This window comes from Temnothorax curvispinosus, unplaced genomic scaffold (assembly GCF_003070985.1).
Source record: "Temnothorax curvispinosus isolate PA1 unplaced genomic scaffold, ASM307098v1 QBEX01010307.1, whole genome shotgun sequence".
Taxonomy (NCBI): Eukaryota; Metazoa; Arthropoda; class Insecta; order Hymenoptera; family Formicidae; genus Temnothorax; species Temnothorax curvispinosus.
The window spans coordinates 222,348-234,672 of NW_020220087.1; the positions used below are offsets into that span (position 1 = coordinate 222,348).

General features: G+C 34.4%; 1 protein-coding gene across 3 annotated transcripts; it reads right to left on the reverse strand.

The window, feature by feature from the left end:
* Positions 1–109: 109 nt before the first annotated feature.
* On the reverse strand, positions 110–12,067 carry LOC112460063 (CTP synthase). Of its 3 annotated transcripts, XM_025024508.1 has the most exons (12): positions 11,775–11,940; positions 7,683–7,853; positions 7,505–7,590; positions 7,200–7,331; positions 6,576–6,740; positions 5,287–5,574; positions 5,110–5,198; positions 4,689–4,987; positions 4,495–4,602; positions 4,168–4,380; positions 2,773–2,948; positions 664–769 (listed from the first exon to the last, which is right to left on the reverse strand). In XM_025024508.1, exons 1-12 carry the CDS (start codon positions 11,938–11,940, stop codon positions 755–757), a joined length of 1,908 nt encoding a protein of 635 aa, XP_024880276.1. In that variant the 3' UTR covers positions 664–754. The 3 variants fall into 3 exon arrangements, with proteins under 3 accessions (XP_024880277.1, XP_024880276.1, XP_024880275.1); XM_025024509.1 differs by lacking the exon at positions 2,773–2,948 and having other exon boundaries at positions 110–769; XM_025024507.1 differs by lacking the exon at positions 664–769 and having other exon boundaries at positions 2,490–2,948; positions 11,775–12,067.
* Between the last annotated feature and the right edge of the window lie 258 nt (positions 12,068–12,325).

Genomic DNA, 12,325 nt, shown 5'->3' on the forward strand with positions numbered 1-12,325 from the left:
AGGGAGTATCAATATCTTTTTGATGTTCAGTATGTAAAATTTTTTTTATTAAAATGTAATATAATTTATTACAAAATATAAAACTTATATAATATTTAATAAATTTCACATTTTAGATGTACATAGACAAACATTTCATTTTTTTTTGTAAAATATTGTATATTACCCAAACAAGTTTATCACGCATGTTTGTTCATCTTACGATTAGTTTATCATGCGCGTATGTTTAGCTTTTAATTCTGAATTATGATATTGGCTTAGTTTACACCGTAGATACTTTTAATACGGGTATTAAGCTGGTGCGAACTAAGCGTTAAATACGGCCGATTTACATCAATCGTATTAAGTCATATTTGGCCTAGTTTACACCAATCACTTGATACACGTATTAAATAGTAAATAACTAGCAAATTTGTAGTTTGATCATTGACTGATCAGCACAAATATACTATTTGATACGCGTATCAAGAGATCGATGTAAACTAAACCTACTATTCTGATACGCCGTCGTTTACATCGATCGTATCAATGGATTTAGTCTGAATACTTGGCGTACTAAACGGTCGATGTAAACTAATCCGATCAACAAGGGAAGATCAGATAAAAGTGTGATGGATCAGACTATGGTATAATAAAATTATGAAATAAAATAAAACGAAATGAAATAAAACTGCTTTCTAATCGTTAAGCCCCGATGTACTGCTACCGCTCCTACTTGCACTACCAGATAGATGCTGTTTCGTCATTTCTTCCATCATGTAATCGTCATCTGTAACAATTCATACAAACACAATAATCATAGAATTTTCATGCAAACTAAGACTAAATCTATCTTTCTTCGTTGCTGTTATACGTCATATAATTAGATTTAAAAAAATATAGTACATTTATTTATACACATTTATCATTAATTTTCTTATTTTTTAATTATTAATTTTTATATTTAATTCAAATATCTTAAAATTGATGTATCTTAATATGTTTTTAAATTATATCTATTTTATTATTAATTCATATATATACAGAGTATCCTAAGTTTTTCCGGACAAATTTTAGTAGAATGTTCTATGAGTAAAAATGAGAAAAAAAAAGTTATATAAACATAGGTCCTAAAATGCTTTATTAGAAAGTTATAGCAAAAATTAGAATGTGTTGAATAAGTGACATCGTACATAAGTGATATGCTGTTAGATGATGTTTAATAATGATCCTACAACAAGCCATAGCTACAGCTATCCCGAAATATGGTTTGGAGAACATTGCAAGCTGATAACAGGTACCCGTTTCATTTCACACCAGTACAAGAACTTTTGCCAACTGATCACGAACACAATTCTGTACCATGTAGCCATGTTCAGCACATAGTTTAAATTAAATCTTGTCATTAATTGTTTCAGCAAGCATTTCACGAAACAATAAATTATTTTGATTTAGTACAGAAAATATGTTTTTTTTTTTTTTTTTTTTTTCTATTAAAAGATGGACAATACTTAAAATTAAAGTCTTTGAGTTATACAAGATGGTGCAGTAAGATAAAGATTTATAGAAGCTATAAAAACTTTATCATATTATTCAAATTTATGATGCTCCTCATGAAGTTTCAAGTAATAAATCTCGATACTTTAAAACTTGTCACACATAGCATATTCATTACTATTAAAAATATCAAGTTTTAAATTTTTATGTTCTGTTATAGTTTAGTACAATATTTTATTTGAAAGTAATATTGTTAGCAAAATATTACAAAATCCAGCAATACACAGAAAAGAATCTCTTACATTTTTAAACAATTTAATCGATTTTTTAAAGAAGTGTCGTACTAATGAAAATTTTGAAAATATACTCATTGCTGCAAGTGATTTGGCAAAGAAATTAGAGATAGAACCTAATTTTACTCCAGTAAAAAATGTAAGACGTAGAAAAGACAAAAAACTTCGATTATAAAAATACAGATGAAGCAACATGGGAATCAAAAGTACATTTTAAAGTTATCTCTGATGAACTATTATTAACATATTGTAAAAACTTAGAATTGAAACTTTTTGATAAGAAACAAAGTGAATCAGATATTGATGGAACTGATTTATATCATGGAATTAAATCTTTAAAATTAGATTTGAAATTAGATAAATATTTAGTGGAACCTCAATATTTTGTGATATATACTTGAAAATAATCTACAAGTAACATTTCCAAATATATTTATTGCTACAAGAATATTATTGACACTTCCAGTATCGTCGAGCGAACGCTCTTTTACAAAATTAAAAATTATAAAAATTCTCTACGATCCACAGTGCTGCAGAAACGACCCGAAAATTTATCAATAATATCTATAGAACACGAAAATGGATAAAATGAATATACGATTTAATATCAGAATTTGCATTGCAAAAAGCTCGTAAAAACTGTTTTGTAATATTGATTTTTAATATTGATTATTGTAATAATAAAATATTAATATAATAAAATATAAAAGTTTATTGTATTTTGTTGGAGTTTATTAATTGTATGAATTTCGTCTATCTCTAAATTTATTAATATATATTTTGCATAAAATGTATGCACACTTTATTGGGGCGACGAAATTATTTTTGCACGCGAGCGGCCAACTCTCTTTGCACGCCCGCGCCAGCGGCGCCCCTGCATCCCAACTCCACCTGCCTCCACTACGTAATTTATGTCCGATTCGGGATCGTCCACCAAGAAGACTCGTGTCCAGACTTCATCAGGTGATAAAATATTCAATCGCCTGTATATGGCTGCACGTACCTGATCCAATAGATCACGTACCGTGCAGTCCTCGTTCGGTATGTCAAACGTAATTAGTCTTTGTTCGCCCGTGGCTAACTTCACTAACATTTTTGCCGTATCTCCTTTAATTTGATGCTGAACTATGGTATTTGCTTGATCGTATATTAAGGAGGTTCTACAGATAATGGATGTATCTAAAAATTGGAAAAAACTTTATGGACGTATAAATTGAGATGCGAGAAAAGTGCTCGAAAAATTTTAGCATCGGTTACCGTGTAAACATTTGCAAAAATGAATTTTGAAATCACAGTTTTTAACATAAGCTACATATGGCAGAGGGGCTCTTGGAGACAGGAAACGAGATATTAATTATATAAAGGCGACCTACCAAAGATTCAAAAAACGGAGCTCTTATAGATCTTAATCTAACCTTTTCAGAAATATCGAGAAAAACAAGGGTTATCGCGTAAAATTTTGTGATATTGGCTATTGAAACAGGCCATATCACAGTTCACGTAGCGTGCTTCGAATAACAAGGGAGATTTGGCAATGTCGCAGCGACTGCACCCGCGCGAAAAGTGTACAGCCAGTACAGCACCACAGTATGACAGCACCTCAAACTTAAGCACCTAACGTTTACGAGCGCTTACGGAGAAGTACTCGCTCTAGAATTATGTGAAATTGTGAAATAACCACGGTCATATGAGCAGAACTGTCAAGTTCGCGACGTTACCACATTTTCTTCCATTATAAGCCGCCAGAGTCAAACGAGCACTTACACGATATTTTTAATTATTCCTCGCTTCGACTAATATGGGTATGATATAAGCTCTAACGTCATCAAAATTCACGAAAATATTTTATGAATACTTAGAATCGACGAATTTGAAGATTTTCTCTTCATCTCTCAACTGACTAGAGAGTACCTGTAGAACCTCCTTAAACATGTATACAGGGTGATTGAGGAGGAATCTGCAATATTCCAGAAGGTGATAGTATTGATGATTTTAAGCAAAAAGAATCATATGAACATGGGTCCTATGCCTAACGGTTATCGAGATATTCTGGTTATAACGTGAAAAGGGCACCATGCGTAAGGAGGGATAGAAATGAAAGAAAAACTGACAACGATGTGCAGTTGTTAGCCTATAATGACCTTACGTCTATGTTTTTCTTTGTTTTAACCTACGTCTACGATTACGACGCTTACGTCTCGTTCTCTGACAGTATTGTACCAAAGAAGTTGGTGTAAACGTCGTCAATACTATCACAGAATATTGCCGATTCCTCCTCACAATCACTTTATATATATATATATATATATATATATATACGCACACACACATACGTGTATGTGTATGTGTGTTTAATATACATTAATTTTTATCTTCCCTTCATTGTCTAACTCGTTACCTGACTCGTTATCGCTCAGTTGACGTGGTGAAAATTTACATCCTCGCGCTAAGTACTGCTTCAGTTTGCCAACACTGGCTAAAATTAAACCGAGAAATGGCGGTGACGGTTTTAACGGCCTCGATAGATATTCAGGATGAAATTGAGTAGCTACGTAATAACTATGTCCTTCCAATTCGGCAATTTCCATTCGTATATTTTCATCGTCACGACCTACAAGAATGTTTGATTGCTTCATATTACTTTAATTATTTACCACTAATTGTCTCGCGCATTATATTTAACGCAAAAGATTGTAATTTTATTAAGAGATGCGATCTAACTCACCTACGAATTTTAAACCAGCTGCTTCTAAATCATTGACGTAATCTGGATTTATCTCATACCTATGCCTATGCCTTTCTTCTATAACATCGTTATTATCATACAATTTTTCTGAAGAATAAAGAGTTATAAATTAAAAATATCGCTGGAGAAAGGAAAATTTAACTCATACAATCTCAACAAATCTTGTTACTTACTTAAAATAGAATTATTGTTGTAGAATCGTGTTTGTCTTTTGCCCAGCCTCATCGTTCCACCCATCATACCTTGAGTGTGCTCCGGCATATCTATCACTACGGGACTATTAGTATCCGGATCGATCTCTGTGGTATTCGCCGTTACAAGATTTAAGACATTTCGCGCAAATTCAATGACCGCCGCTTGCAAGCCCAAACAAATCCCAAGGAACGGCTTATCGTTCTCTCTGCACCATTTGCAAGCTTCCATCTTTCCCTCCATTCCTCTTTTTCCAAACCCACCCGGTACAATAACGCCGCTAGATGCGCAAGAAAAATACATTTTAATTTTCTATCGAAAATTATATAATCTTATATGATCAAGAATTATGAATATATTGAGAAGTAGAATATAATAATATTATATTAAAAACATATTTACTTGCTCTTGCAGAGCTGTTGCCAAGCTTCGTGGTATAGTACTGGATTCTCCGATTTTGTAGTTTGTTCTAAATTAGCAGCTTCTATAAACTGTAATAATAATCCAATATATATAATCATGCGTGCGTAGCGTGTATAGCATAAATACAATATACTTTTAATAATTGCGACACTCTACCGTCAAGTTCAATTTATATCCGGCCTCAATAGAAGCATGTTGCAACGCTTTCGTAACGGAGGCATAGGAGTCCTCGAGTTTCGTGTATTTACCCACTAGAGCGATGTTAACATCTTTCCGCAAATGATCCACGCGTTCAGCTAGATCCCGCCATTTTCGCATAAAGCAACGCGGACGCGCCATTCCGATATTCAGTTGCAATCGATCATTGAGGAACTCTATGACACCTTGATATTCCATAAGAAGTGGCACTCGATATATAGATGTTAAATCGTGAATAGTTATAACCTGGACGAATCGTAAAATTTAAAGATACGTTAATCATTCATGTTTTCATAATAATATCCCTATTCGCTCCAACCATGCCTTTCGTGTCCCACGAATTTCTAACAATCGTTTGTTCCGGAAAACAAATGATCGTGGGAGAATCCCCTCCACGCCGGAAAAAAGTTATTATGACAGGGAACCTCAGGTAAAAATTTCAAAGTCCTAGCTCATTTACTCTCGAAACGGGGAACAATCAAAATCTCGGTGGGACACGAAAGTGCATGGTTGGAGGATTACGTCAGTGTTGTGTGAAAGGTAAATGAGCATTTTTTTCGATAAAAATGTATTTTTGTGTATAATTTAACCGTATTTAAAATATTTTTGTCGTTAAAAAAAAATTTAACATTCCACAGAGGTCTATTATGGCTCAGAGGCATGTGAAAGAGGTGGGAAGAAGCTACGATTATTTTAAAAAAATTAATTTTTTTACATAAAAAATATCTGTCACACTTTAAATTCGCCTTTTCTTATTCAGAAATTCTTTTTCTAGCATTCTTTAAGTCCTTAAAGTTCTTCTGTACCATTTAAAAATTACCAAATTTGCGGCGACGAAATTAAGTATTCCTATTTAATTAATAATTATCTCATTTTTTTTTCTCATTTGCACTACTTTTAGCTTTAATTTGCGTTTTGGTTCATTAAGCTTCGTCAATTTGTTCGTGAGTTACGATTTTTTAAGTAAAACGAGTCGTAACGTGTGTTTGTCAACATATAATTGTTGTAAACAAATATTTAAATAAATGATTTCCAAATGTTCTTTACATTGATTTTTAGTCGAAGGTACAAAGATATTATAATAATTTTTGGGGAATTTTTCAAAGCTATTAACATTATAAAAAACACGTGGGACTCGAAAGTGCATGGTTGGAGGATTATTGGGGCGAAAAAAACGTTGAAGCGAATAGGGATATATATACTGCAACAATATTGTAATACTAAGATATATATTTTTTAATGATTACCTGCTCCGGGGCCACATGGCAGAAATTTGAAATTTTCTCTTTGACGGAATTGCCAATGGGGTTTTCCGACCTACAGACTATAAGATCGGGCGACAAACCTAATCCTCGTAGCTCTCTGACACTAGATTGCGTCGGCTTGGTCTTGTGTTCACCCGTCGATTTTGGCTAAAAGATATTCATATTTCTATAACACTGATTGGTAACACATACCAGATGCGGATTGTATTTCTCGAGTCGATTTCCTGTAAATTTTTGGCCGCTGAATTCGAATCTATCAGTGAAATTTTTCTATCACATCAGGTTCATCACCTATTTTGTCATTTATCAAAAAATGACCTATATTTTTTTTGCGCATTTGATTATATATCCTCAATTTTTTTCAAAAACCAGATGTGATAGAAAAATGATAGATTCGGATTCAGTGGTAAAAAATTTACAGGAAATGACTCGAGAAACCCAATCCGCATTTGATATGTCGACCAGTGTAATTGTTCAGAGGAAGTTGTTCCCATAAAAATCACTCACGGAGTTTTGTAAAAATTATTCGTGCACTTATCATTGAACAGACTTGTAAAAGAGATATTTATATGGAAATGTAAAGATCATAAAGCATGGAACAGTTACCTGCGGCACTAAAGACACATGAGCCACGCAAAAGTTTTCCCTGTTCACTCTAAATTGAAATTGTCTAAATGCTTCAACAAACGGCATTCCCTCAATGTCCCCTATTGTACCACCAAGTTCCACTATGCACACCTATAAAATTATTAACATGCAATTAGAATAATTATATTATTATGAATTTATACGTATAAAAATTATTTAAAGAATATTATTAAAATTTATATTCGTAAATCTAAATAATCTTGTGCCATTATCTAATTGTACATAATAATATTAATAATAATTTGATGTATTATTAACTATACCTGTGGTATAGCTCCATCTTTTGTTACAGATTGATTCGCGATTTTTTCCACCCATTCCTGAATAGCATCAGTGATATGGGGCACCACTAACAATAAGAAACAAAATATTGCTTTTCATTAGCTTATATAACTCATCGTACTCATTAGACATCTGCAATATTATAAATAGACTTGTAACCTTGTACTGTTTTGCCTAAGTAGTCTCCTCGTCTCTCCTTCGTAATAACGTACTGATAAATTTGTCCAGTCGTTATGTTATTGTCCTTGTGAAGAGTGATGTCCAGGAAACGTTCGTAATTGCCTAAATCCAGATCCACCTCCCCGCCATCGTCGAGTACATAAACTTCACCTGTTTCACAGAAAGGAGAGAATGCACATTCACGAAGAGAAAGACAGCAAAGGTGCAGAAACAAAAGCGGATGCGTCTACAGGAAACCAGTAACATAAGAATGTTTTCCTTCCAGGAATACCTACTGGATAACTGCTTGAACAATGCGATAGACGATAGACGATAAGCATCATGTTTCATTGGAAATTAGAGACCATTCTTAACAAGTGGCAAACATAACTATACCAGCATAAACGTTCATAATGTATAGTTTACAGCGTTTTTGCGCATGACCAAGGGCTGTTTCCTATTGCTTTTATTGCTCTGAATACAAATATACCAACAAAAAAATTTCTACGGGTCTAGAAATGCTACTATTGCAATTTCAAAATGTTGCCATAAATAGCAAGTACCACAATTTCAGGAAAAGAAGTAACAGTATAAAAATTAAAGAATACAACATTTTATGTTTGCAATAATTTCATTTATAATTCAAGATATTAAAATTTTTTTGTACGAGTCTTTTACCTATAAGCTTTTGGGTCCGTTTCTCTTGGAAAAGACCAGCAATATTTACCCATCATGTTTTTATCCCGCTATCCTTGATAACGAGCCTCCATAACTGATATAAGTCTCCATAATTCTATTTATATAGTCATAATTCATTTGTATTGCCAATATAGCCTAAGATGTTTTAAATATATTTCAATTTATTTTTTAATATCTTATATTTTATACTTAAAAAAAAATTAAATAAGATGTTGATATCTCTTTCGTTCAAAATGTATGTTATAAATCTATAGCTTTAAAAATTTATTGGCTTTAGCTGATTGAGCAAAAATAAAATTAAAAAATAAAATAAAATAAAATAAAAATTTTGTTGGCGAAAATATCGTTAGACCTTTAATTTGTTTACAAGATCTGACGAGTATATTTATTTCTTTAATCTCATCGACTTGAGAAATATCATTGGAACAAAGATGTAAGGGAGACGGTCGTTGGCCAGCAACGTGACATGACGGGCCCGGCCGAGTAATCGCGAGCGTGCAGTTATTGTAGAAGGAAGATTTATTAAATCATTTTTTAAATAAAATTAAGAAACGAATTTTCTTCTACCATCAATTCCGTATTTTGTGAACTAGTGTAATTGTACTTTAACAATTAGAATAACATGTATCAAGAAGACTATCCTGAACATATCATATAATACTTATTGTTAGTTAGGACAAATAATTCAGTAATAATCTTATCCTAATCGTAGTCAATTTAAATATATCTAATTTTATAGAAAATATTTGAATTGACAATGAGGTAATCATAAATGAAACATAATTTTAAATGTAAGCCTTATTTTTTTATTTTAACAAAAAATCTTTATACATATAAATTTTAACGTGTAAAGGACCCCGCACACATCACATGGACATTAGAAAAATGGCTTCCCGTCAAATTTGCTGAAATTGTAGTATGATGTAATTCATAACGTTCTGTCGAAAGTTCCAATGAGTCCGAGATAAAAAAATAGACAGTTTCCGAGATACGGGGGGGGGGTCAAAGGTCAATCATATGAAAAATGGCTTCCAGTCGAATTTACTGAAATTGTAGTATGATGTAGTTCATAACGTCCTGATCAAAAGTCCCAATGAGTCCGAGGTAAAAAAAATGGACAGTTTCCGAGATACGGGGAGGGGGGTCAAAGGTCAATAATATAGTGCCTTATTCGAAAATTCTATTCTTTGTGTGTATTACGAAGCTACGTTCACACACACACATATACACATACATACGCAGAATGGCACATACGCACACAACAATACTGCTCACATACATCATACTACATCATGCTAAACTACATCATACTATTCATACTACAATTTCAGCAAATTCGACGGAAGGCCATTTTTCCATGTGATGTGTGCGAGGTCCTTTCTAATTGTGCTATTCTCTTTAGCTTTTTTTTCTTTTAATTTAGATTTTTCGCATTTTTCTTCAAGATTTAAATATGAGTTTATTTAATTTAGTAATGATGTCCTAGTTATTGATCAACTTGACGATATCTAATTTTGCAAAAAAATATTTAATAAACGATAATATAGTCACAAGTAAAACATGATTTTAAAGATAAGCCTCATACCTTTTGATTCTAACAAAAATTGTTTATTACATAAACATTAAAAAGTATAACGGATTCTTCGCATGCAGGCGACATTATCAAGATAACAATATCGTAATTTAAATTTCCGCTTCCCATTTACAATTTGCGGATGAAACAAATAAATTTAGAAAGCGATAACGAGATTCGCTAACTCGTCAGCTAAATCATTCTACTGCGGTGATTGAGCACCGGAGATGCAACTGGAAAGAGTCCGGGAGTGACTTGGACCTCACTCCGATTAGTGCTCATCTACAATAGGTGTTTTAAGCCCTAAGCCTTAAGAAATTGTTCAATCACAATTGAATTTGAAGAGAATAATTGACTGTGATTGATCAATTTTTAGGGCTTAGGGCTTAAAACACCTATTGTAGATGGGCACTTGACGATTAACTTATCAAGCAATATTATTTCGTTAACATGGATGTAACTATTAATCTTCTTCCTTGATACATTCTTCGACATGGGAAAAGGATCAGATTAGAAATTTTGTTTCGGTCGGATTCCGCCGATTGAATTAAAGTCAATTTCTACCAATGTGGATTAACTTTAATCTCGATTTAATTTACTTTTTATCTTTTACTAATGTTTATTTCTACCAACGTATTTACTTTAATCTCGGTTTAATTTACTTGAAGTATCTTTTCTTAGTTTTGAAAATTAGAAGAAGATAAAAAGTAAGTTAGTTAAATCGAGATTAAAGTTAATCTACGTTGATAGAAATAAACATAAGTCCCGATCTACAATAATGGGTGTTTTAAGTCCTAAGCTCTAAGAAATTGACCAATCACAGTCGATTATTCTGCTCAAATTCGTCTGTGATTGATCAATTTCTTAAGGCTTAAAACACCTATTGTAGACTGGGACTAAAACTAGAAAAGGATAAAAAGTAAGTTGAGCCGAGATTAAAGTTAATCGGCATTGGCAGAAATGGACATTAATCGCTGATTAAAGTTAATCGGAGTTTAATCCGAGTCGCTCTAAGGGCCAATTTCACCAACCACAGTTAGCTTAACCGACGGTTAAAGTTAGCAGGATTGACCAATAGAAATGAATCCACCCTGCTTTCTATTGGTCAATCCTGTTAACTTTAACCGTCGGTTAAGCTAACTGTGGTTGGTGAAATTGGCCCTAAAGACGTTTCTGTAAAGCGCAGGAATGGAGACACACGAATCAAACCTAAAATCAAGAATCTTCTATCTTCTATCTATGCGTTACGTTCCATGCGTCATTGCATGCGGTTGTCCGTCTGGACGGGCTTTAATCACGTTGAACGTGACAACAGCGACATAAGCGTAGAAAATGGCGACGCGGCACATGGCTGGAAATTTTACCGCCACAAGAGAATCGCCGCGTCGCGGCGTTCGATCGGCCGATTTTCGCGCTTTATCACACAACCACAAGTCAGATCATTCCATTCGGACGGCAAATTGATCCCGTTTTCTTTGTCGTCGGCGCCGAAAAGACCGGGGGCGAACGGACGGGATTTTGGCGCCGGTGAAACTATTCGAATTTATATAACCTCATCGACTCGCGGTTCTTCGATAGTTTTCGAATAAATGTAATAATTAAGTAATTCCTCGTTAAGAAATAATTCGAACGAAAAAAATCGCGACGATAATAGAGAAATCGGGTAAGGGGGGAGGGGGAGAAGGCTAAGATTCGAATGATCAAAACGTCCCGCAATTGTTGGAATCGGCGCCGAGGTGTGAGTTTTCCGGAAAATTGAGCTACATGAATATCCCGCCGATTTTCACGACGTTGTGACGTCACAGCGCCGCGCTGCTCACCGTGCTCGTAGGGCGAGAAGGTTCCAGCGTCGATGTTAATGTAGGGATCGATTTTGATGGACGTTACGCGGATGTTGCAGTGCTTCAGGATGGTGCCGAACGAACTGGCGATGACACCCTTGCCCACGCCGCTGATCACCCCGCCGGTCACCAGAATGTACTTCATATCTGCTAATCCGTGAGACGAGAGACGTGCACCACGCGAGAGAGAGATTCGTTCGCACGCGCGCGAAAGTCCTCACACTTCCGCGGTCCAGACGATCCGGTCTTCGAAGCGTACTGAATGAAACTGAACCGACTGAACGGAATTGATTACGGAACCGAACGAATCGAACCACTGAACCGTGCGGAATTCTCTGAACCAATACCAGAAGCGGATCGGACGGAACGCAGAACGCCTTGTATTAAGCTGGCCACACACACTTTTTTCATAGAACGTAACAGTAGGGTTTCGACCAATCGCGTTGCTCAATTCGGCCGTCTGTAACCGTAGAAGTAAGAATCGAGCAACGCGATTGGTGTGTGTGCCCTGCTTTAAAGGCCTATTCTTT

Bases quoted from the DNA above. Each gene is read 5' to 3' on its own strand.
- LOC112460063 (XM_025024507.1), bottom strand. From the start codon at position 11,940: ATGAAGTACATTCTGGTGACCGGCGGGGTGATCAGCGGCGTGGGCAAG. The intron at 5,575-6,575 runs GTAATCATTAAA...CGATTCGTCCAG, and splicing joins GCCATGTGGCCCCGGAGCAG to GTTATAACTATTCACGATTT. The intron at 4,603-4,688 runs GTAAGTAACAAG...TTTATTCTTCAG, and splicing joins CAACAATAATTCTATTTTAA to AAAAATTGTATGATAATAAC.